General features: G+C 43.9%; 3 protein-coding genes across 9 annotated transcripts in view; all 3 read left to right on the top strand.

The window, feature by feature from the left end:
• The first annotated feature begins 13 nt into the window (after positions 1 to 13).
• LOC103389955 (C-type natriuretic peptide 2-like) lies at positions 14 to 3,270 on the top strand. 2 transcript variants are annotated; one of them, XM_008325605.3, is made up of 3 exons: positions 14 to 184; positions 497 to 595; positions 2,422 to 3,270. In XM_008325605.3, exons 2-3 carry the CDS (start codon positions 497 to 499, stop codon positions 2,725 to 2,727), a joined length of 405 nt encoding a protein of 134 aa, XP_008323827.1. In that variant the 5' UTR covers positions 14 to 184; the 3' UTR covers positions 2,728 to 3,270. The 2 variants fall into 2 exon arrangements, with proteins under 2 accessions (XP_008323827.1, XP_024914150.1); XM_025058382.1 differs by lacking the exon at positions 14 to 184 and having other exon boundaries at positions 218 to 595.
• Positions 3,271 to 3,858: 588 nt separating this feature from the next.
• LOC103389960 (stress-associated endoplasmic reticulum protein 1) lies at positions 3,859 to 5,917 on the top strand. The gene is made up of 3 exons (XM_008325616.3): positions 3,859 to 4,210; positions 4,924 to 4,999; positions 5,219 to 5,917. Exons 1-3 carry the CDS (start codon positions 4,127 to 4,129, stop codon positions 5,257 to 5,259), a joined length of 201 nt encoding a protein of 66 aa, XP_008323838.1. The 5' UTR covers positions 3,859 to 4,126; the 3' UTR covers positions 5,260 to 5,917.
• Positions 5,918 to 7,167: 1,250 nt separating this feature from the next.
• Positions 7,168 to 22,543, top strand: part of camta2 (calmodulin binding transcription activator 2) — a 22,648-nt gene continuing 7,272 nt past the window's right edge. For 2 of the 6 annotated variants that reach the window (XM_025058225.1, XM_025058245.1), the window contains exons 1-17: positions 7,168 to 7,248; positions 8,205 to 8,296; positions 9,332 to 9,435; positions 9,546 to 9,613; positions 10,691 to 10,826; positions 11,352 to 11,423; positions 11,585 to 11,732; positions 11,809 to 11,937; positions 12,011 to 12,224; positions 12,697 to 13,756; positions 15,034 to 15,699; positions 15,927 to 16,053; positions 16,239 to 16,373; positions 18,948 to 19,114; positions 19,808 to 20,019; positions 20,178 to 20,256; positions 20,354 to 20,503. In XM_025058225.1, the coding sequence (XP_024913993.1) occupies positions 8,263 to 8,296; positions 9,332 to 9,435; positions 9,546 to 9,613; positions 10,691 to 10,826; positions 11,352 to 11,423; positions 11,585 to 11,732; positions 11,809 to 11,937; positions 12,011 to 12,224; positions 12,697 to 13,756; positions 15,034 to 15,699; positions 15,927 to 16,053; positions 16,239 to 16,373; positions 18,948 to 19,114; positions 19,808 to 20,019; positions 20,178 to 20,256; positions 20,354 to 20,503 (3,501 nt within the window). In that variant the 5' untranslated portion in view covers positions 7,168 to 7,248; positions 8,205 to 8,262. The other 4 variants (XM_025058248.1, XM_025058228.1, XM_025058236.1 and 1 more) reach the window with 4 other exon arrangements.

A 22,543-nucleotide genomic window follows, 5' to 3' on the forward strand; every position in this document is an offset into this window, starting at 1 on the left:
ATTGGCGTTCAGGTCCATCACAGACTCGTCCTCTAACAGGACACAACCTTAACACCCTCTGACACCAGCTATCATTTAATTTTATTGGAAGAAAAAAAAAGTTTTGATTTGAAACTTTGAAGCACAGTCACATGACGAGCAGCAGCATCCTGTCCTCCTGGATTATTGTTGGATTCTAATATCAGTAAGTACCTGAATTTGGTGAAGGTTAATCAGATCAGTCCGTCTTTGATTGAGCTTAAATGCTTACTGTAGACTGAATATTTTGAAAACTATCATTTATTTTATGTGAAAAAATGAATAATCTGACTGCACAATGTCTACTTGTTTTTTTGTGTCTTTGAAGTCTTTAATCCAGGTGAAAGCTTCTCTCACTTACGCCAAATATCCAATGAGACCAAACTACATAAACATGGACCTGATATGTACAATTTTGATTTCTTGATTTCTATGTAAACTAATAAGTTAATATTGTTTGTTTTTGGATCAAACAAAGATGGCGTTTTCACCATCCTCGTCTTTTTTCCCAATCCTCCTCCTCCTTCTCGCCATCACAGTGGAGAGCAGACCATCGCCTCAGAAAGACAACAAACAGGTCTGTGAAGACAGCAATATATAAACTTCATTTCTACCAAATACTTCTTGAGCAGAAAATCACTATAAGTACATTTGAATGGGAAAAAAGTTTTACGTTGTACAGATTAACTGCACTGGCACAAACTGGCCACATGGGGCACCAGTAGAACAGTGAGCAACTGCAATACTACATGGCTAAAAAACAGAGAACGCTCAAGGCAAAATAAAACCTGAAATATTTGAAATTGCTGTGACTTTGAATATACGTACCTTTAGCTAACTTTTACAAAATCTGAGAGGTAAAGCTAATAGCACATACAACTCCCATGTCTTTTGGCATGCTTTGGTCACAATTGGTCACAAAGTCAGAAGAGCTGTAGATCAATAATTATGAGCTAAAAGGTGTGCAGCAGGGCTAACCTTATTACCTTTGGTGGATGGCTAGGAATTAGCCAAGATATAATTAACATTTAAAATCACAAAGAGCTGAAAGCAGCGTTCCGTAACTAGGTAAAACCTGGTCTGATAATAAATAGATAAAGATTAGTTGTTCAATTTAAGCCAACAACTCAACTACATATTTTCCCATGAACACATGAAAAATACTACAATTAGAATAGAACCTTCATTGTCATTGTACATACATACACAGACACATTTAAACCTGTGGCGTTCCATGTATTTCTCACCTGACCCTTCAGTTATTGTCCTGTCTGAACAAATAACATCTTTACCATCAATATAATGTAGAAATGTAGTGTAACCAGTCCAAGTATCCCAGATCCTAGAGCGAATGTGGCCATAACAACAGTATTAAAGCAACAAACCCACCAATCACAGTACGACCACAGCTGAGACTCCAATAACAACAAGTTACAAATACATTAAAAAGAAAACTGTATATCCTATTCACCAAAACTTCTGATTAGTTGTACACAGAGTCCATCATCCTCCCTGTCCTTGAGATGAGTTCAAGTACTCTGTTGTCCAGATTATCCGTACGTTCAACAATTCCTTTTTTATCTCCACCCCTTCTAATGCTGACAGTCCAGTCTGTCCTGTCGTATTTATGGAATACTTTTTAATTGGCTTCAGATTGTTAATGTCAGCTCAACAGTGGAAAAAAAACTAAAATTAAAAAAGAAAAAGAAAACTCTGCTACTCTTTTAAAAATTCCTGTGGGTTTTACGTTGAGTTAGGTTAGGTTTTTCCTAAGTAATATGTGTCAACACCCATTGTCATGAGATTGACATAGCGTAAAAAAACACAAACATAAAATTCAACATGAACGTAAGAGCCGCATTAAACCAGGCAAAGAGCCGCATGTGGCTCCTGAGCCGCAGGTTGGCCATGCCTGCAATACTGTGTGTTCTCCGACTATCCAATCAAATCAGTCAAATCGCCGACATAACTCCGGGCCAGCTAGAAGTCCTTGCTATGCCAGCTTGATAACAGCTCAAAATCTGATTGGTTAAAGAAACCTCTTCTTAATGCCATTCACTTTAGGCTCCCATCAGCCACACTACTGATTCTGAAGGCTTTAGGGCTGCCTTCTTTCAACCTGGCACGTTGTCGACAAATGCTAATGTCAAAATGAAACAAGAAAATTGAAATGTATAACTACAAAGGCCAATTATGGGGTATTAAGCCAATTAAGGCTTAATGGGTCAGATTGTGTGTAGCAGACGTTAGCAAAGCAGTGTTGTGTTTGTGCTTGTGTTTTCACTGTAGTGTGATGTCTGACCCGTTTGTTTAAACTACTATGATCTTTGGCATTTTGGTCAACCTCGAGTGACATCATCACTTTCTCTCTCTCTCTCTCTCTCTCTCTCTCCCTCTCCTCAGGTGTTAGATTCTCTTTTTGGCTCTCATCTCTCATCTCTCCTCTCAGCATCGTCCACCTTTAATGATGATGTCACAGAGGGCTCAGCAGACAACACCAGCCCCTCCTCCTCTGCAAACGTGGCTCAACGCCTCAATCAAGAACAGGGGTTGGCTGACCGACAGGGGGCAGTACCACGCTTCTTCCTTGACTTCCTGCGGCGTCAGACCAAGATGAGGAGGCGGAGCCGCAAGTCTATGGTGGGGGGAAGAGGATGCTTTGGGATGAAGATGGACCGCATCGGCTCCGTCAGTGGGCTAGGCTGTTAACTGAGTAAAGCATTTTCTCTCTGTGACGTCATTGGCACATAAACGTCCTTCTGTCCAATTGCTGACCTCAGGTTACCTTTGTAACCTGTAGAATTCCCTTTTTTCCCATGCACATGACGATGCTCGACTCCACCTGTGCCTTCATGATGATGTCATGACAGCAGGTGATGCAAACTCGACCCCACATGACCTCTGACCTATAGGACTTTACAGTCAGAGACATCATGTTGGAAATTAGTAATGAACGGAGACACAGGTAGAGATGGATACTACCAATGAACTCTGACCCCTGACTGTGCCACAGTCAGCAGTGAATGAATGGTGCATTCATGTATGTGTTTGTAGGTGTGTGTGTGTGTGTGTGTGTGTGTTTGTGTGTGAAGACCTGTTGCTTTTTACAACAGGAATAAAAACTAAATCTGAAATCAAAGTACTGTTTTGTGTTTATGAGTTCCCTCTACTGTAAAAACCTGTTCTAGTACCAGTACTGATTATATTCAGGTCCTGTGATCCCATTATCATAGAATGAGATTAAAGCCAGATGCTCACTCAAAATGTTATGTAAGGGTTAACAAATAAAGTTAGTTTGAGTAAAGTTAGATATGGTCAAATACTGTCATGTAGGAACATTTGGTTTACCTTGACAGAGCTAAAGTATTGTTTGAAAGCATGTCGTTGTAGTTGTTACAGGGCTTACCTATGGGGCAGATTTTTGTATACCATTACCATACCATTAAGTGTTATATTACAAGCGTTGTGTAACTTACCAGTGTCTTACAAAACACAATTTAAAGTTTAAAGTTATTAACATGTCAATGAAAATGGTTTACAATACTCAAGCAGACAAAAAGCCTTAAGTGAGTGCAGTCAATTGTTCTCAAAAATAATCAGATGAGCTCTTATTTCAAACAAGGTTGTTTTAATATAATGTTTATTATGCTAAGAAACACAGGTGGGGTACCTGAATATTTGTGTTAAAATTACTTTTACAGAAGATAAAGACAATAAAAAAACAGATCTTTATGTTTTAATTGGATTGTAATAACATGTCCGTACCAATGATAAAAACCCGTAAGTTGTTTATAAAAACCTTTTAGTAAAACATAACAGAAAATTAAAGAAATGTTTATTTCTGCCACAGGAGGGCAGACATGACAAACGATTTGTCACGTGACTTCGTCAGCTCCCTGTGTCAGTCTCTCCTAGCAAGTAGCTGGGTAGCTGTTAGCATTTATTCGAAAGCGAACACAACACGGAAACAAGCACCGTCTCGGACGTTCCTTGTTCCTAGGGAACACCCTGACTGGCCACGCTTCTCTCTATACATCCACTCTGCCTAATTGGTAACGGCTATCCGTGCCCCTGCTGCGCTCCTCTTCCGGTTGTCAAGCACGAAACCATGTCGGCGGTGCAGCGGATGAAAGTGGCTAACGAGCGGCACAGCAAGACGATCACACAGCGGGGACACGTCCAGAAAACATCGGTACTTGCAATCGTGTTTGCTAATCGTGCGTTTTAAAGGTCTATATGTTTATTGTCTTTTTACTTGGTTGTTTTTGTGACTTACTGGAGCTTTATGCGTAAGGGCAATGGAGCTAGCACTCCGTGAGCATTAGCATCAGTAGCTGTAGTAAAGAGCACTGGATGTGGTTTTGCTTAGCATTGCTAAAATGTCATAATTGTCCTGATGCTATTTATTAGTATTATTATAGTAATGGAAGATGTGATGCTCGGTGACACGTAGCTGGTGTTGTGTTGTGGAATATTAATGTGAGTATATTTGATTGACATTGGATAGTACAACATTGTTGTGAGTGCCTCAAACACATGGACATACTGTCAGTAACGTATCAAATCACATATCACGACACCAATGGAATACAGTGACACATTTCACTGTGAGTCCATGTCATAAAGTTTATTTATTATCTTGTTGAGTTACGTGTAGAGGTGAAACTCTGCCTAAAACACGAAAGTTTGTGAATGGGGTGACATTATTGGTGCATTGACATTGTGACGAAAGTTGAACTCCCATTTGTTTACATCTTGTTATATAAAATGTTCAGAAAGATAATTTCTCCTCACCAACATACAGTCCAGTACAGGTTCCAACTGGTTAAGGTTCTACTCAATCACAGCATTGACATTAAGTTATCATGTAATAGTGATTTTTTTTTTTTTTTTTTTTTGTTATAGCGGCCTGTGAGCGATGACAAGTCTCCGGTGGGTCCATGGCTGCTGGCCCTTTTCATCTTTGTGGTTTGTGGATCAGGTGAGATTCAATTCTGCTCTGTCCCGACTTTAAGGTTGCTAGTTCATAGGAATTCCTCAACTTATTTTTTTAAAGTCTATTCAATAATTTATGTAAATGTAAATAAAATGTTAAATTATTGATAAATTATTATTTTAATGATTTTTTTTCAAAAACAAGCAAGTCAGTTCTGTTGGTGTTTTTAATTTTTTTCTGTTTTATTTTTCCCACAAATTTCAGCCATTTTTCAGTTCATCCAGAGCATCAGGCAGGGCATGTGATGACCGTTGACCTGGGCTCAGCCGTGTCCTTGAAGATGCCACTCACACACACACACACACCTGTTCCTGTGGAGTTTTTAAAATGGGCTTATTTTTCTTCCTTCTCCATCTTGTCTCTCTCACTAATGTTTTTTTACTTCCTAATGATGAATATGATCAGATGGTTATTGATTGATAGATTGATTAATTGCTGTAAGCTGTTCAAGTCTTAGGTCTGGTGTGGTTGTCCATCTGATAAGGGCGCTGGTCTGTGAGCACTGAGGATCTGTTGTGTGACAGGTCAGGTCATGTGACATCCTCACATGGCCATATATTGTTATTGATGAGATCAGTGTCAGTCTGGTTTACTGTGAATTTATTTATTACAAGATGTTGTCCACATCTCTGATCTGTCACATGACGTTACATGATCCTGACGAAAGGGCTTTTAATGTGAAAATCCCTTCAGGAAGAGACTAATCAGCTGCAGCTCAGGACTGGAAGGATCCTAGTGAGTGATTTTTCTGCTTCCTGTTTGTACTGAAAAAAAGTGGTAGGTGTTCAGGAAAGAGATTTCAGAACTGACTACAGATACACCTGTTCACAGCTCAGCGCCTCCTCCTGGACAACCACCTCTGCTTTTATACAAAATAAACTTGGATATTTTCTCTACTTTCACCTGTGTCACACACTCTGTTCAAATGTAAAGAGGGGTTTTTTTTCTGTGCAAGGTTGGTCACAACCTTATCCCTTGGTTTTAACTAGCTTGAAGCTTGGATTCAAACCACCCAGTTTCAGGGTCGGCCTGTTGATGTAATGGGGTGGTCCATTATCTGTGACACACTTTTGGAACTTGGTGCTAACTCATCCCAGTTTAAACTCCACAGCCCACTTACTGGGCCAAGTCCAGGAACCAACAGGTTTTTTATAAAATAAATAATCACCAAATGTTTTATACATGTGTGACAAAGAATTTAATAAAGTATGCTTGGGATAAGGTGGTAAAAGAAATGGTTTGGTTCAATACACTACGTGTCACGGTTCTGTATTTTTTTTTTCAATACAAGAAAGACATTTCAATTGCATTTTTTAACTAGTAGTTGGAAACATTTTTTCCAACTTAAAAGCAAAGTTTTTTATTTAAATTAAACATCTGGTGCAGCTGTCCCCTTCTCTACTGTGCATACTTAAGTTACAACCATATAAAACAGCATCTTGTACAAATGATAAGATAAATGCATCTGATAAGTGTATATTTAAAGACAATAGCTCACTAAATAATGAAAAGCTAGCTTATTCAGAAATAATATATAGCGATATCAAAACAAAATCCTCAGTAAACAGGACCTATCGAGTGTTCCTTATCAAAGAGTGGACCACCTTTGTAAGGTGGCATGATGCCCAGACACCTTGAAGACTGTTTCCGGGCAGCGTGCACAACTTGTATTTTCCAGTCGTGCGCTGCAGTTGTGTTCCTGTCATTTAGTTATATGAAAAATAATCATTACACATCATTGAACATTTATGAATTGTAATTTCATTTTCCTTTGTTGAATCACAGTGAATTTCGCGCATTAGCCATGTTGCTAAGATACCAAATGCGGTATCACTTTGTTGTGCAGTATGTCTTTGGCTCATAATTGGTCTAGTAATCTTAATTTAAAAAAAAAGTATGTATCGCTTATTGCTAGCAGATAGAAAAGCATTGATCCTTGCCTTGAGCAGTTTCTTGGAGTGTAATTCCACATGTTTGAAGACGGTCTTCACAAAACAGGAATATTCAGGAATATATGTTTTGCTTGTATTTTGTACGTTTACTAAATTGTTGATTTTGCGTATGAAATTGTTTGATACATTCAATAGCACTGCCTAGTTATTAGTATTATTATTATGTCACAATAACATAAATATTATAATATATACAGTATTATGTCACCCCCTCAAACCACAATCCGTTACCACGCAGTGACGTCAGGGCCGAGAAGATGGCGACTGTGCAGAAGGCGGAAGGTAAAGGAGCTTTAACTGTGTTTTCAACACCGTATCGTAACCGTTCTGTCAGCTGGTAAAATGTGAACGTTGTCTCTTGGGGTTTGCAACCTTCCACTGCGACGTGCTGATGTGAAGTTTTGTCCCTGAGTGAAAAGGCAAGTAGCTCGGCACCCGCGGCTCGTAAATCTCCGCTGTTTCGGAGCTACCCTTAACAGCTAACGCTTAGCCAGTTATCGCGATGGCTAGACGGGCAAACCTTGGAGTTAATTCGTAATACCCATGAGAGATATTTTGCACTCATGTTCATATTAGTTACAATGAACGGCAGCCGTTAAGTTAAAGGCGTGTCCTTAAATTGAAAACCAGGTCGGTGTCGGTGGGTATTTGCTCAAGCTGCGGGGGCAGGCGATAAGCTCGGTCAGTGATGCCGGGCAGTGGCATCACGAGGCTGACGATGCTGTCAGGAAAGTTAGTGGTCTGAAGTGGGCCTTCGGAGAAATATTATGTGGGTGGATATGGACAGAAGTCTGGTGTTTCATTCTTGATTTTGTCCATCAGTGTGCGAATTAAACATCACTAGCACGCGTTTCTGTAAACGGCTATGTTTTTGGGCCAAGTCGACCACAAAAAAGTTACAGATTAATGTTTATATGGATGATAGGAATGTTGATGAGCCTGTGTGGGTGCTGACCAGTTGTCAGTGGTGTGTTAATTGACGTCAGGTCTGCAGGTTTTTCTCCGTAAAACACGCACACAGTGTCTCCATTTAAAGCATGTGCAAATTCAGTTGTTGCTAGGCAACAGGAAGAAATTTGAGTAGATGATGTTGAAGATGCGTGTGTGTGTTTGTCTCCTGTTGCACACCTTGTTTTTTCTCACTGGTGAGCCTACTGACCAGCTTTGCTTCTCTATGTTACTGTGTGTGCGTGGGTGGGGGCGTGTGTTTATGTTTATATGGTTGTCTGTGTGTATAGCAGGGCAGAGCTGGCCAGCGTGTGCTGTGTAGGAATCATCTTGCATGGACCTGTCACCATGAGCAACAAGGAGATGGTTTCCCCAGAGACAGGTCAGTCCTGTTTACCTGTTTGTTTGTCTGATGTCATCAAGTCAAACACAGACCTATACACACACTCACTGCATCCACACCCCTCCAGCTCCATTGTCTAGTCACTGCCCTTCGTTGGTGATGTCAGCTATGAGGTCTGGGATACATTTTTGTGCTGCAATCAAAAAAAAAAAAATCCTAGACATTACTGCCAATTACTATTTCTGTTCTGCATTTTAATAAACTTAAGGACACCATCTTCCTTTGGTTGCTCCCCAGTGCTCTTGTTTCTTATGCAGTGGGTTCTTTTTGAAACCTGGATCTAAGGACAATTTCACACTGGAGCTGTTTGGTTGGTTATCAGACCATAGTTTGTTTCCTTTGTTTTTGTGGGCTATTAGTGGTGGCTCCTGATAAAAGGGACAAGCTGATAGTGATCCTTTTTTCTTCGTCAGACCAGGGTTTGGTTCTGTTGATTCTGCATTGTTTTAGCAGTTGTAAAAGTTGATCCAAACTCTGACCAACCAAATATACTGTCTACCTAAGAGAGTTCATGACATGGAGCACATTTAAAATGTAAAATCAAAGAAGCAAAGATGAAGAAAGTGAAAGTTGAACATTGCCTGGTGGCTGATATGGAGTCGTGAGTAGTTCCAGGCTCTTATTGATTTATGGTTAGAGGACTGTATCTTGCAGTTGCTTTTGGCTGAAGATGATAGATTGATGGAGTTTCAGTCCGAGTTAATTGGTTAGTCAAGTTTTCTTATTCCTAATGCTTTTTTTCCCGCAACTTCTGGGTTGCCCGCCCCCACTTTGGCAAACACTATTGTTATCTAAGCTGACATCGAGACATCACTGTTGCTGGTTTGCCAGAAAACAGAGAACTGGAATGAGGCATTGAAATACTTCATTTATTTTTACACAGATAACTAATTGATCAAAGGTAATGCTTTGAAGTCCCAGCCCCAACCATACCACAACTTACTCGTGTTGCTGATATGTTACGTTGACTTGTCTGACAGCAACTGAGTTCAACGTCAACTGTCTTATGTACAGAAAACAAAGGACAGAGGAAGGTGTTCCTTCCTAACAAGCTGCTAGAGTGTCTCCCTCGCTCCACCACTCTACCCAACGAGCGTCTGCGATGGAACACTAACGAGGTGAGAAGAATTGCATTTCAGTCTGGGTCTCATGAATTAGTTTTCCCTGACTGTAAGGGACGTCATGCGACGCTCAGGCTGTCTCCCTGATGTTGTCTTTGTGATTTCAGGAGATTGCCTCTTACCTGATATCATTTGACAGACACGAGGAGTGGCTGTCCTGCACATTAAAGACCAGGTATGGACCATCAATCTAGATAATGCTCTAGAGCACGTGTCAAACTCAAGGCCCGGGGGCCAAATGCGGCCTGCCAAGCCATTTTGTGTGACCCGTGGGAGCTTAAAAAGCATTTAGCTAAGTCCATGCAGCAGAGTTTCTAAACCTAAGTTATTAAAAGTTTTTATGTACTAGTCTGTTATGGAGTAGTTACTTCTATACCAGTGGTCTCCAACCAAGGACTGGTCAGTCAGTACCACCTGTTACTACAGACTGGTACCAAGGTGCTGAGCATTGAAGGATCATTACATTTTCAAAATAAAACGACTCTGTTCTGTTTGTATCAGAGTCTGAATGACCTATTATTTTAAAATATGAACAGATTATCTTTAAATAAATAAAGTAAATGGATATGATGGATTTTTTTGAATGAAGTTAATAAGTAAAGACATTTTCTCACTGTGTCGCACTGCGGCCCAGTATCAAATGACCGTTGGACCGGTACTGGTCCACGGGCCAGGGGTTGGGGACCCCTGATCTATACACTCTTACGGCCCTTCAAGGAGAACTGTATTGATGATGTGGCCCCCAGTGAACATGAGTTTGACACCGCTGGTCTGGAGAGTCAAAATTCTGAAAATCAGCAAGGGGAAATAATTTGACAGGACTCAGTCGACCAGAGGTCTGTGTGTCAGTTTTTCATGTCAAACTAAATCTCCGCTCACTGCAGGTGATGGAGTGAGTGTGTCATACTAAACATTGAAGACTGTTGTGTTGGAATGCATTTCTGTGGTACACTAACAACAACAATAACAAACTGTGAATGCTGCACTTATTGATTGGTCTGAATGTGTTTATGGCTCCTGGTAAATTCTATTTGCAGCGTCGTTCTTGTCTGTGACTTTTCACTGATTTCAGACCGTGAGGTTTTCAACCCTGAAATTGACTTATTTTACTAGTGGCCATCAAGGACACAAGAGTGGATGCTGGTGCCTTTAGGCCATGTTCAAACACATCATTTAAACCATAATCTCAATAACAGGCAGCTCCTCTGGTGGTCAGTGACCACAAACTTACCTGTGTGTGTTTGTGTGTCAGGCCGAAGAATGGAAGCATCATCTTGTACAACAGGAAGAAGGTGAAGTACAGGAAGGATGGTTACTGCTGGAAGAAAAGGAAGGATGGGAAGACGACAAGAGAGGACCACATGAAGCTGAAGGTCCAGGGCATGGAGGTCTGCAGCACTCTTTTTGTTTATCTCTGATAATGTAGACTGCGTCTTCATTCTTCCAACCAATTAATTCAGGTCTATTAATGAGGCCCGTTTTTATTTGAAGATATTTCTGGGATAACTTGTAGTTTTTAAACCATTTTGATAGCTAACGTTTATGTTTCACTATTAGCAATTATCAGATATCCTTTTATCCTTTTTTATCAGATTTTTATCAGATTATCCTTTTATCATTTTGTTCTGTATTGTTTTGATGATCATTTAACTGCAATTGGGTTGGATTTCAAACACTGTTGGCGATTTTGCTGCACTTTTATCTACTCTGTTTTTTACTGAAGCTAATTTGTCCAATTTAATTGCTGACCATTTTGTGCCCACTTGTGTTTTTTTTTTTTTGTGGCTAAGGGGAGCATTGTTTGTTTATTTTTCAAGAGCAGTGATATTTGTCATGTTTTAGCTGACAACTGAATTTTGATGTTTTGGCACTCTATTGTGCTAATTGGTGCTAAGACATGTCTGCTATTTCAGTGCCTTTATGGTTGCTACGTCCATTCCTCCATTGTGCCCACATTCCACAGACGATGCTACTGGCTGCTGCAGGTACACACTGTCCTTCACCTCAGGCTCTGAAGCCTAACTTTTTATTACACAACATGCTAACACAAAGCTAATGTTCAGCTGAGACCTCAAATCAAATCGGAGCAGGGCTGGATTTTTACCATACCCAGTGGAACAACAAGATGTGTGTCTGTGTCCAACAGAACCCAGACATTGTGCTGGTGCACTACCTGAATGTGCCGTCCCTGGAGGATTCTGGGAAATGCAGTCCACTTCTGTGTGCGGTATCTGACCGCCATGACAGTGTCAGATGGAGCCGGGATGACCTGCTGAGTCAGCTGAAGCCCATGTGTAAGAGCAGCTCCTCAGTGTTTCTGTGTGTCTTTGTGTGTCTGGTTGTGTGTGACACATCCTTCCTGTCTCTCAGTCCACAGTATGAAGTGTTCGCTCGGAACGGGAGATTTTAGCATCGAGGAGTTGGTGCAGCACATTTTGGAGCGTCAGAGACCCAAACCACAGCCGCGCACACACACATGTCTCTGTAACACCGCCCAAGGTAACCAGCAGAGACATAATATCACTGTGACATCATCATTATGTATCATGTTGACGTCTGGGTCTTTATGTAGTTTCACCAGGAGTCAACATTCCTCACCGCTGCAACAGCACCAAACACCGCATTATTTCGCCCAAACTGCCCGCTGCTGCCGCAGCCGCCTGCACACCCTCACCATCTCCACTGGCAGCAGAGGCGGGGGAGGCAGGAAGGGCAGGAGGACCAGGAGAAGCCAAACTTCCCCACCTGCAGGCTCAGAGCAGCCCCGCCTCCTCACCCTCTTCAATGTGAGTCAGCTCTTTGGCTGCGCCCCCTAGGTTTTTGACTTGAATGAATTAGTGTTTTGTTACTTATACACAATAATTTTGAATTACTTTACTTTTAGCTTAAGCTTTTATGCTACATATTTTGGGCAACTTTTAGTTATTTCTCAGCTAGACACGTTTTTAATAATGATTCTTTAAGCTGCCATTTACTCTTTTTGTTCTAATGTTTTTAGTTTTGAGATTTGATTTCAGACGCTCCTGTGCTTTTTTTTTGTTAAAGACAACATTTAATTATTTGAAGATTTGAATTTTGTCTTTATAAATCAAATAAGTTCAGTAAAGGTTTGTGTGGTCCATAGTTGAACACACTTGTGGCTAAATATTGATTAGCATTAAACTAGACTAATTTAAAAATGTTTTCATGTGAATGAAAGTAACTGTTACGTTGACCAATATTTGCTCTAATAAAAATGTTTACCATCTATTCCTCCAGCTCCGCCTCTTCGCCCCCCCGACCCCACAGAGCCCCCACGATCGCTGTGAGCAGTCATAACAACAGTTTCTACGGTGACCATCGTCCCAGCCTGACTACGGTGGCGCTGCCCCAGAACGCAGTCATAGTAATGGCAACGACCACCGCCATCCCCGGCGGAAGAGGGGTGGGGTCAGCAGGAGGTGCAGTCAGAGCAGAGGAGGTGGCAGCGTCTCAGAGGAGGAGCCTGTCACTCACTCATTCGGGCCAGTTGCTGCTCTCGTCCACCCTCCCTCCAGCTGCCCTGCAGGCGTCAGGTGTGGCCAGCTGCCCCTCCCCTCCTACTTCTGCCTCACCCAACACATCCTCCTCTTCCTCCCTCCCTCCTGCTGCCACTGTCCGGGCCCCTGGTGTCACCACCCTCTCTCTCACCCTCCTCCCACCTCCAGTTATTGGAAGCCTTCTCCTTACCCCGTCTTCATCGTCTTCCTGTTCCTCCTCCTCTTCGTCATCTTCCATTTCTTCGTCCACAAGCCGCTCACCTCCCCCTCCTGCAGCCAGCTCACCACCATCTCCCCCCACCTCCTCTCCATCACCACCTCTACCCACCTTTGACCCAGACTCTTTCCTAAACTCACCCAAACAGGGTCAGACATACGGTGGACCCCTTCCTCCTTTAACTTCTATCTCCTCCACCTCCACTACTTCTCCGCCAACTCCTCCATCCCTCGCACTCTCCCTCTCACCCACCCTCACCCCTCCCTCCTCAGTTTCACCTCCTTCTTCCCTCTCTTCCTCTTCCTCCTGTGACGTAGAGAGACGGGACTCTGCCTCCTCTTCCTCCCCTCTGTCGTCCTCCCTTCCGCCATCTATCTCCCTGTCATTGTCTCCCACCTCCACAGTGGCCCCACCTCTCCTCCCCCTGTGCCTGGAGTTAGGAGGTTTGGGGGAGAATGACATGGGGAGGCAAGAGTGTGAGAAAGCCAGCAGGGCCGAAGAAATTAGGGAGAGGCGGGGAGGTGATGATGATGAGGAGGATGATGAAGGTCAAGCTCCTCCCACCAAGCTGGCGCTGTTGCAGGTGAGAGTGATGTGGTGACCACAAATGGTTCCTTTTAAGGCTAACTGTCTTCCACCAGAGTCAAGAACGGTGGTTTCTACTGAAGTTCTCTTTGGTTGTGTCTGGTTCAAGTTCAAGCCACTGGAAATATTAGCTTTACAGCTTCCAGTTTTTATTCGTTCAAAATAATGTGAAAAAGTGGAGTCATCTTATAACCTGGGTCTAACCGTTGACACATGCTGATAGTTGTCTCTGGTGGTATCACGACTGCAACAGCAGAGGGCGCCATCAATTTGTAAAACCAAAGCCCGTAATGTGACTGTGTTTATTTGTCAATCACAGCAGAGTGTAGTTCTGACAGTTTGCATCCGAGTTGCAGTGTCGCAAAACCTTTAAATGAAAAATGTGTCATTACAGTGGTGTTTTTGCTTTTAAACTGTTTATTGCAATATTGTGTTTTTTTCCTCGTCAAACTGCTGATCAATTGATCTCACTGTTTGGTTAATAAATAACTAGTACAGTGGACCTGAGAGTCTAATCCGTTCCACAACAGCACTCGTGTCTCAATCAACTTGTATCTAGAGCGGATTTTCCCCATTAAAAAAAACTAAAAACTAATTAATTCATTACAGCCCCCCAGAAATATACTCTTTTATTTTATTTTATTTTATTTTATTAAACACTAAAAGTATCACAAGGAAAATCTTGCAGTAGTTGCATACGGGTAGCAATACTCGTATTCCAGGAAGCTCGTATCTCAGGGGTCCACTGTATTTACATTTGAAATTTTGCTATGTTTCTTAGTTCATTTAAATTTAGGAATTGCATTTAAAACGGAGATCTTAGTGATTGTATTTATAGTGGTGGCAGTGGTGGCTTAGTGGTTCAGGAAGCAAACTTGGGGCCAGAAGGTTTCAGGTTCTAGTCCACCATCTGCCAAGTTCCCACTGAGGTGCTCTGTCATGGCTCCGTCTCCACTCACTGCTCCTGGTTCTTAAAGCTGCCACTGTTCACTGTGGTGATGGGTTAAAAACAGAGGTCACATTTGGTTGTGTGCAGTGGTGAGCTGTGTCACACTGACAGGGAGTTGACTTTCACTTTCATTAAATGAGGTTGTCATCTTATAATTAGGGACCTCCTATATTTGGATTAATATGTTATGTGGTGTGGTGTCCAACTGCTACTTTATTTTAAATCTGCACAGACATTCTGAATGGAATTGTGTTGTGAAATGTTTGCTAAATTTTTCAATTTAAAAAAAAAAAACAACAACTAATGTTTGATTTCCTGTTCTGCAGCCGAGCCGCGTCCCCTCTTCCTTGTCACCACGGCAAACAGGAAATGGTTCTTCTTCGTTGCTCCTCGTTTGCCAAGAAACTCCCCCTACAAACAATCAGACACAGCAACATACTGATGCTCAGCCTCCATTGGTCCTGACACAGCCCTACACTCAGCAGACAATGGCTGAAGTCCCACCTCCAAATAACATTTCCCATCAGCCCCTGCTACAGCAGATGTCCATTTTCACTCAACCAAAGTCTACAACAGATCTCGTCCCTTTGGCTCCACCCAATTTAGCCCCACCTCCTGTCCAGGTGAAGGAGGAGAGCAGGCACGAGCGTGAGGACGACTCCATTGACATGGCTCTTGATGAAGACGATGCTGTGGCGTCCTGTGAGCAGGCAGAGGAGGAGCTGGACATCTCCTTTGACAGCCAGTTCCCTGACCTCATCTCAGAACTCATCACTGAGGAGGCCAATCCTGTGACAGCTCACCCGCCAGCATCTGCTGCCACCACCACTGCACCAACAACAGCGATGTTCCCAGCTGTAGTGCGATACGTGGTGCCCCCACAACCCTCGCCTTCGTCCTCCTTCCTGCCCTTCCCACATCCCCTGCCCTCCTCTTCCTCCACCCGCCCGGCCTCCATCACCGACTTCTCCCCAGAGTGGTCATACCCCGAGGTAATCAGTACTTGCGTAATATTTTATGTATGTGTATATATGTAATGACTTTTTACCCTGATACATTGTTAAAATAACTATCAGTAAAGATTACACTAGTTTATTAAATACCTTCAACACCTAACATGTTAAGTGTTAATGACAACTGTTTGATTTCAAAGTACCGTTTCTGCTCTTCCACAAGAGGGCAGCAGGGCCTAAGTCAGCATTTTCTTGTTTGTGTCCAGGGTGGTGTGAAGGTGCTGATCACAGGGCCGTGGAACGAGCAGTCAGGTCGGTACGCATGTGTTTTTGACCAGAGTTCCGTCCCCGCCTCTTTGATCCAGCCTGGAGTCCTGCGCTGCTATTGCCCTGGTAATTTTCAAAATAAAAGTCTGACTTTCTCCCTCCTTATTTAAATGTCATACCAGTGGAGTTTTCATAAACAACCCTCAGCATCTGTCCCTGCACTGCACAGTGTTCAAAGTAAAAGTCTGTGTTTACTATGCTGTTTTTAATACGTACTATTCAACTTGCAACTCTATTTTTTTCTCCTCCAGCACACGAGGCCGGTCTGGTGTGTCTACAGGTTCTGGAGTCTGGAGGTTCTGTTTCTTCTTCAGTGCTGTTTGAGTACAGAGCACGGAACGCCAGCTCCCTGCCCAGCTCCCAGCTAGACTGGCTCTCACTGGATGGTCAGTTAAGTCCACTAATGTTGGCTTTAAAGATCCAAACAGACTCTAAAGGTGCACTCACACTAATGCCAGTGTACCACACCCAAGCATGTACGCCCCCACTCCGGATTCTTTGGCTAGTGCGAGTACATGTGCAACTCCCCTGCTACAGTTGGTAGTGGTGGGTCAAAGGGTAGAACACTGGGCCACGCCGGCACAGATGATGCACACACGTTCAGTACGTCTGCTGCTGTTTCTGCAAAAATATGTGAATCACAGCTTAGCACCGACAATAAATCAAGACGTTAGCGATGGCTGACTGTTTTGAATAGAATTCACAAAGCAGCCATTGCAGACGTTGTTGTCAGATTCACTCTAGATAGGGCTGCTTAAACTTCATATAGACAAAGGTCGCTGACGTATGTGTCAGGCAACCGGGCTTGAATTTGGGGTAATGTGAGTGCAGGCCAAAGGGGGACAGAGGAGGTGGGGTATTTGTGCTGCAGCGCAGTACGGAGCAACTGGCCCTGGTGTGAGAGCACCGTGAGTGTCAAGCTGCAGCCCTCTGTTCATAACGTCATAGAGAAAGTTGTTGATTTTTACGTTGTCTTTGCTGGTGTACGCTGAAGTAGTTTTGGAGACGTGCAATAATTTCCCTGTTAGCCGCACATGCTTATTATACTTTCAACATAGCTGTAACTGAATAAATATAAGGGTTTACCATACTGCCCTCTTTGTGTATGTGCAGTGTTACGCTGTTGCCTCCCCCTTCTCTCAGTCTATCTCTCCTTTCTCTCTCTGTTTATCTTTTCCCTTCTGTCCTCTCCCTCGACCCTTTTCTCTCTCGGCCCCCTGCCTTCTATGTCTCTGTCTCTCTCTGTGATTGATGGCACAGAGCTGTTTTCCACTGTCATCACCTGAAAACACACACACACACACACACTCATCAGCCACTGCTGCTATTTCTGTGTGTGACAGAAGCTGTTTGAACTTCACACACACACACACACACACACACACACAGGGAGTGTAGTGCTTCCAGGGCTCTGTCTTAATATGATAGTTAAACTTCTGCTCAAAGAAGAATGAATTGATAAATATGAACATGGGCTTCAGGGGCAGATGAAGATGATGTCGCTTCATGGGGATTTCAGCCACTGGAAAGATGGAGGCTGCAGCTTCAGATTTCCACCAACATATTATTCTGGTTTTTGTTGCCATATCTCAGTGTTTACACCCTGGTGGTTTTTAACTGTGGTTCTGTGAAAGAAATTAGCTGCTGTTGTCTTCCAGCTCATCTTCGTCCCTGTCTCTCCTCAGTCCTAGAGAGAGTGAAGACCTGTCTGTCATTAGGGCCCAGAGGAGGAGGGGGTGGGGAGTGTGGTGGGGAAGTGGGCAGACTAAGTTCCAGGAATGTCACAGATAGTTGAGACGCTCCATCAGCCACCGATCCCTGCACTTACTCATAGTGGATGTGTAACTGCTGTGTTAGGACAGACCGACACAGACCACAGAACTAACACAACACTTTGTGTCTCTGTCTGTCTGTCTTTCTGTCTGTCTCATGTTCACTCTCTCCCTCTTTACTGTTGACTTTTGATCCTGGCACGCTCCTTCAGTCTGCTCCCTCCCTCTGTGTGTGTGTGTGTGTGTGTTTGTGTGTGTGTGTGTGTGCGCGTGTGCGCACTAAATCTCCCGGCTCGTCAGCACACTTTAAGCTCGTGTGTTAACTTTTCCCATGACATCATAACCTACCCAAAATGCTCCTCACCTGTGCTCAGCTGCTCTGACAGACAGAGAGTGATTGGGACGGGGTAGAGAGAGGGAGACATCTGAGCGCAGAGGGAAGATGGAGGAACAGAAGAGGCAGGGTGGTGTCGGTAGGACCATGAGTGTTGATTGTCGCTGTCATAGGATGTCATGGTTCCCATGGTAACTGTCTACAGCTGAAAGTAAATATTTGAAGAAGCTTGTTTTTCTGCTGACTGGTGGATTGTTCTGTTTTTTGATTGGCTCATTGTTTTACTTTGAACAGAGCTCTTGGATTGTTTGACTGACTGGTTATTTGACACCTTTAATGATCAAATCTAGATTTAAATTCAAAAACATGTAAAGTGACTAATGCATGGGAATACAGTGTGTTTGTTTGCAACATTCAGCCAAGGTTAGTGTTGGAGAATTAATCCGAGGATACACTCAGAAGGAGGAGGAGAAAGAGGAGGTGGAAGCCCTCCAGTTTGATAAGGCTGGCTCCTCTTCTGAAGAAGCAGCTGTGCATTGTTTGTTTTTTTTCAGCTATCTGTGCATCATCTGCCCCTGTGGAGGTCTCTCTGCTGGTCTGTGTCTTTGTCTTCCCTGGAGTTCTCTCTCTTTGCTCTTTGACACAGACCAGCACTAGCACTAATCCAGTTTGGCTCTGGTTTGGTTGCAGCTCTGGCGTTCTCTCAAGATTTATTACACAGGAAGCAGACTTTAGTTCACAAATCAAATTATAAACTGCTTCACACCCTCTTCATTTTTGTTATTCACAAGGAATATTTGACTGACTCTGACTCTGTCGGTTATTGTTATTGAGGGTTTGATTTCTCTGTGCAGACAATCAGTTCAGGATGTCCATACTGGAACGTCTGGAACAGATGGAACGCCGAATGGCAGAGATGGCTGCTCGTGACAACAACCGCCAACACCAACAACATTATCAACAGCATGGCAACCGGCTGGCATCACTCCCTCCACCAGCCCAACCAGAGGACCATGAGCAGGTTAGAATGATGAGGTGGAAACTGAAGGAGGTTCAGTCAGTGCTAACAACAGGCTGATCAGCCAGTGACCTGGATTAACCTGGAACAGCAGATTGGTGTTGAGTTGGTGAGCTAGACAGAGAAACAAGCAGGGAGATGGGTCTAATGAACTGGGCTAGAAAGGTACAATTAATGAACCTGAATTTAAAAGAAAATAAACTAAAGCTCTCTCTCTCCCTTTGACTCTCTCTCTCTCTTTCTCTTTTTCACTCTCACTCTCCTTTTCTCTTCCTTTTACTCTCTTTCTATGACTCTTCAACTTAATCCTTCTGCTTACAAAGTAAACCCCTCCTCTTTGGCTGTCTCCCTCTCTCTATTTCTCTCTCCTTCCCTCTGTCGCTCTCTATCTCTATTCTTTCCTCGTCCCTCTCTGACGTCATGGAGAATTTGGCAGATCAAGTCCTAGGGCTAAAATAGATCCCCACCACCTCACACAGACACACACAGTTGACCTTAACTCAGACATTGACAGCTCCATCAGTGTTCCACTGTAAGCCATTCAAACTGGTTGATGACCAATCATGATAATACCCACAATAACATTTGATCTGACAGAGGAATGTTTCTGAGACCATGTCAATGTTAACCCAAACGAATGAGAGTGAATGTCTTCACAAAAACGTTCTGTGTGTGTGTGTGACTCCATTCTCCCAGTGGTTTGAGCGCAGAATTGTAGGCGTGTGTGAGCGGATGATGAGGGTTGGACGGTGGGGAGGAGGAGGAGGAGGAGGAGCAGGAGGTGAAAGAGAAGAAGTAGGAGGAGGTGAGAGACTTCAGCACTCTGTTCGTCATCGTGGAATGACACTGCTCCACCTGGCTGCTGCACAAGGATACACACATCTGATACAAACGCTGATCTACTGGAGGTAAACACATGTGTACACACACAGAGACACACATCGAGGTATACACCTGATACTGCAAATACACAAGCCTACTCAAAGTACACTTAACACATACTTGAAACACACTTTGATTTGACTGCAGGTACACACACAGTGGTTGATCAGTTCATTCGTTGCAGGAGTATAAATGCAGACTCTCTGGATCTGGAACAGGAAGTGGACCCTTTGAACGTGGACCACTTCTCCTGCACCCCTCTGGTAACACACTGCAGTTATTACTCACAATGTTATGTTGTTATTACTCACAATGTTATACAACATACACGGGAATGTAGGTATGTTGTCTGTGTTTCAGATGTGGGCCTGTGCTTTAGGCCACCAGAGGGCAGCAGAGCTCCTGTACGGTTGGAACAGCCTGGCGCTAGGAATCCCTGATTCCCTAGGCCGGCTGCCACTGGCGGTCGCTCGCTCTCGCGGACACACACGGCTAGCTTCAGCACTAGAGGGGCTGCATGTGAATCACCCCACTTCACAGACCACGCCCCCTAGTGACACGCAAACATTGTCCACGGACGCACAAACGCCAGCTACGCCACAACCACAGCTTCCACTGTCTCCTCTGTCTACAAGTCCTGACACAGGTGAAGCACCGCACCAACAAAAGTTCACATGACCGTGATCGACTCTCTCATCTGAACCATCTTTGTTCTCCCCCTTTAGGTCTCAGCTCCTCCAGCAGCATCCCCTCTCCCAGTGACCCCTCCTCTCCTTCACCCAGCTCTGCCTATTCCAGTGGGCCCACCCCCATGGATACCTCCCCTTCTTCCCCATCTTCTAATTCCTCACCCTCCTCGTCTCCACCCTCTGCCTCCTCATTTCCTTCAGTATCCATGTGGGGGGAGGAGCCTAACACCGGCTTCAGCTCAGGTAACAGGTGACGTCTTGGTTGTGCATTGATTGACAAATTGTTAATTTGTAGATTAAAATGATTTTGGTTACAGGTGTAAACGCTGGAAGTTCCAGAGAGTTTCCGTTGTACCTCATGGACTACGAGAGTGCCTCCCCCTGCCACGCACACATCTACACACACACAGCATCAACCAGTGGACGGCGGTTGCACACAACCAGCTCAACGGTGACACTGGAGGAGGAGCTGCTCAGCTACAGCGAGAACGCAGAGAACGAAGGCGAAGAGGAGGAGTATCTGGAAGAGGAGGTGTTACAGGTATGGAAACACTCACTGGTGTCACAACATTCATATCGAGGTGTAGCGCCACCTACTGGTTTTTGTTAACAGTGCTTATTCAGAGCTCTAAAGTCAGACTTCAGTTTGAGTTTAGGAGCAACCTTCTCTAAATCCAGCCTCATCCTAGATGTTTAATGTCAGAAGTTTGTCTAACTGTGATCAGTACTCTTGTTTTCAACAGACATGTCCATCAGCTGTGTTATAATGGTCATGTATTAAATGAACCTCAGGTCTCAGAGATCTCAGATTGGGCACCAGAACATATTTATCATGTGCTGTCCTGTCATTAACTTCCAGGTTATCTCACTGGTTTCCTTTCAAAGGTAAATTGTTTTGAAGGAACTTCTGGAACTAACAAAACACTAGGTCATAACACAAGGATAATGTTGAGAACAAACCTGTGGCTTCAATCCGGGGATAAAGACAAATACAAAAGATCTGAATCTTTTTGAATAAACATTAATGACAAAAAGGGAAGGAAACCAAAGAAAATAACTATCTTCTGAAAGTCAGCGCAGGTTTGAGGGGCTAAACCTGAGGACACTCACATGTCGACCTTTCCTGGTCTGCAGGTTGACATGGCGGTGCTCGCAGAGCAAATCATTGAGGCCACACCTGAGCGAATCAAGCAGGAGGACTTTCCCAGGGGGGCAGAGTCACCGCTCAGGGAGAGACGAGACAATCCCGCCATTCAAGACACCTGGCTGGCTACATACCTGGATACGGTGGACGTTCACACCCACTCCCCACCAAGGTGACCTCCGCCCTAAAGAACAGTGGACAGCCACACAGCTCACAGTAGAAAACCAGGAGTGTGCGTCCTGTCAGCTGTTTAAGTCACAGGTGTGTGTTTTTACTTGGCAGGCGGGTGTGCCCCCCCTCCCCTCTGAGTGCACTGGCCCTTCAGAGACTGCGCCCCCCCTCCTCTGCGGCGTGGGCAGAGTTCCTGAACGCCTCAGCTAATGGAAAGATGGAGAGAGACTTTGCCCTGCTGACACTGACAGACGGTGAACAGAGGGAGTTGTACGAAGCTGCCAGGGTCATCCAGAACGCCTTCAGGAGATACAAGGTCCAGAACCTAGTCAGGGATTATGATTTGGTCCGTAATCCAGACAAGTCAACAAGCCAGACTACTGACTGACTGTTGACAAGAAAACAACTCCGACTACTGACTGACTGTTGACAAGGAAACAACTCCGACTACTGACTGACTGTTGACAAGGAAACAACTCCGACTACTGACTGACTGTTAACAAGTCAACAACCCCGACTACTGACTGACTGTTGACAAGTCAACAA

Source organism: Cynoglossus semilaevis, chromosome 1 (genome assembly GCF_000523025.1).
Source record: "Cynoglossus semilaevis isolate Cse_v1.0 chromosome 1, Cse_v1.0, whole genome shotgun sequence".
Lineage (NCBI taxonomy): Eukaryota > Metazoa > Chordata > Actinopteri > Pleuronectiformes > Cynoglossidae > Cynoglossus > Cynoglossus semilaevis.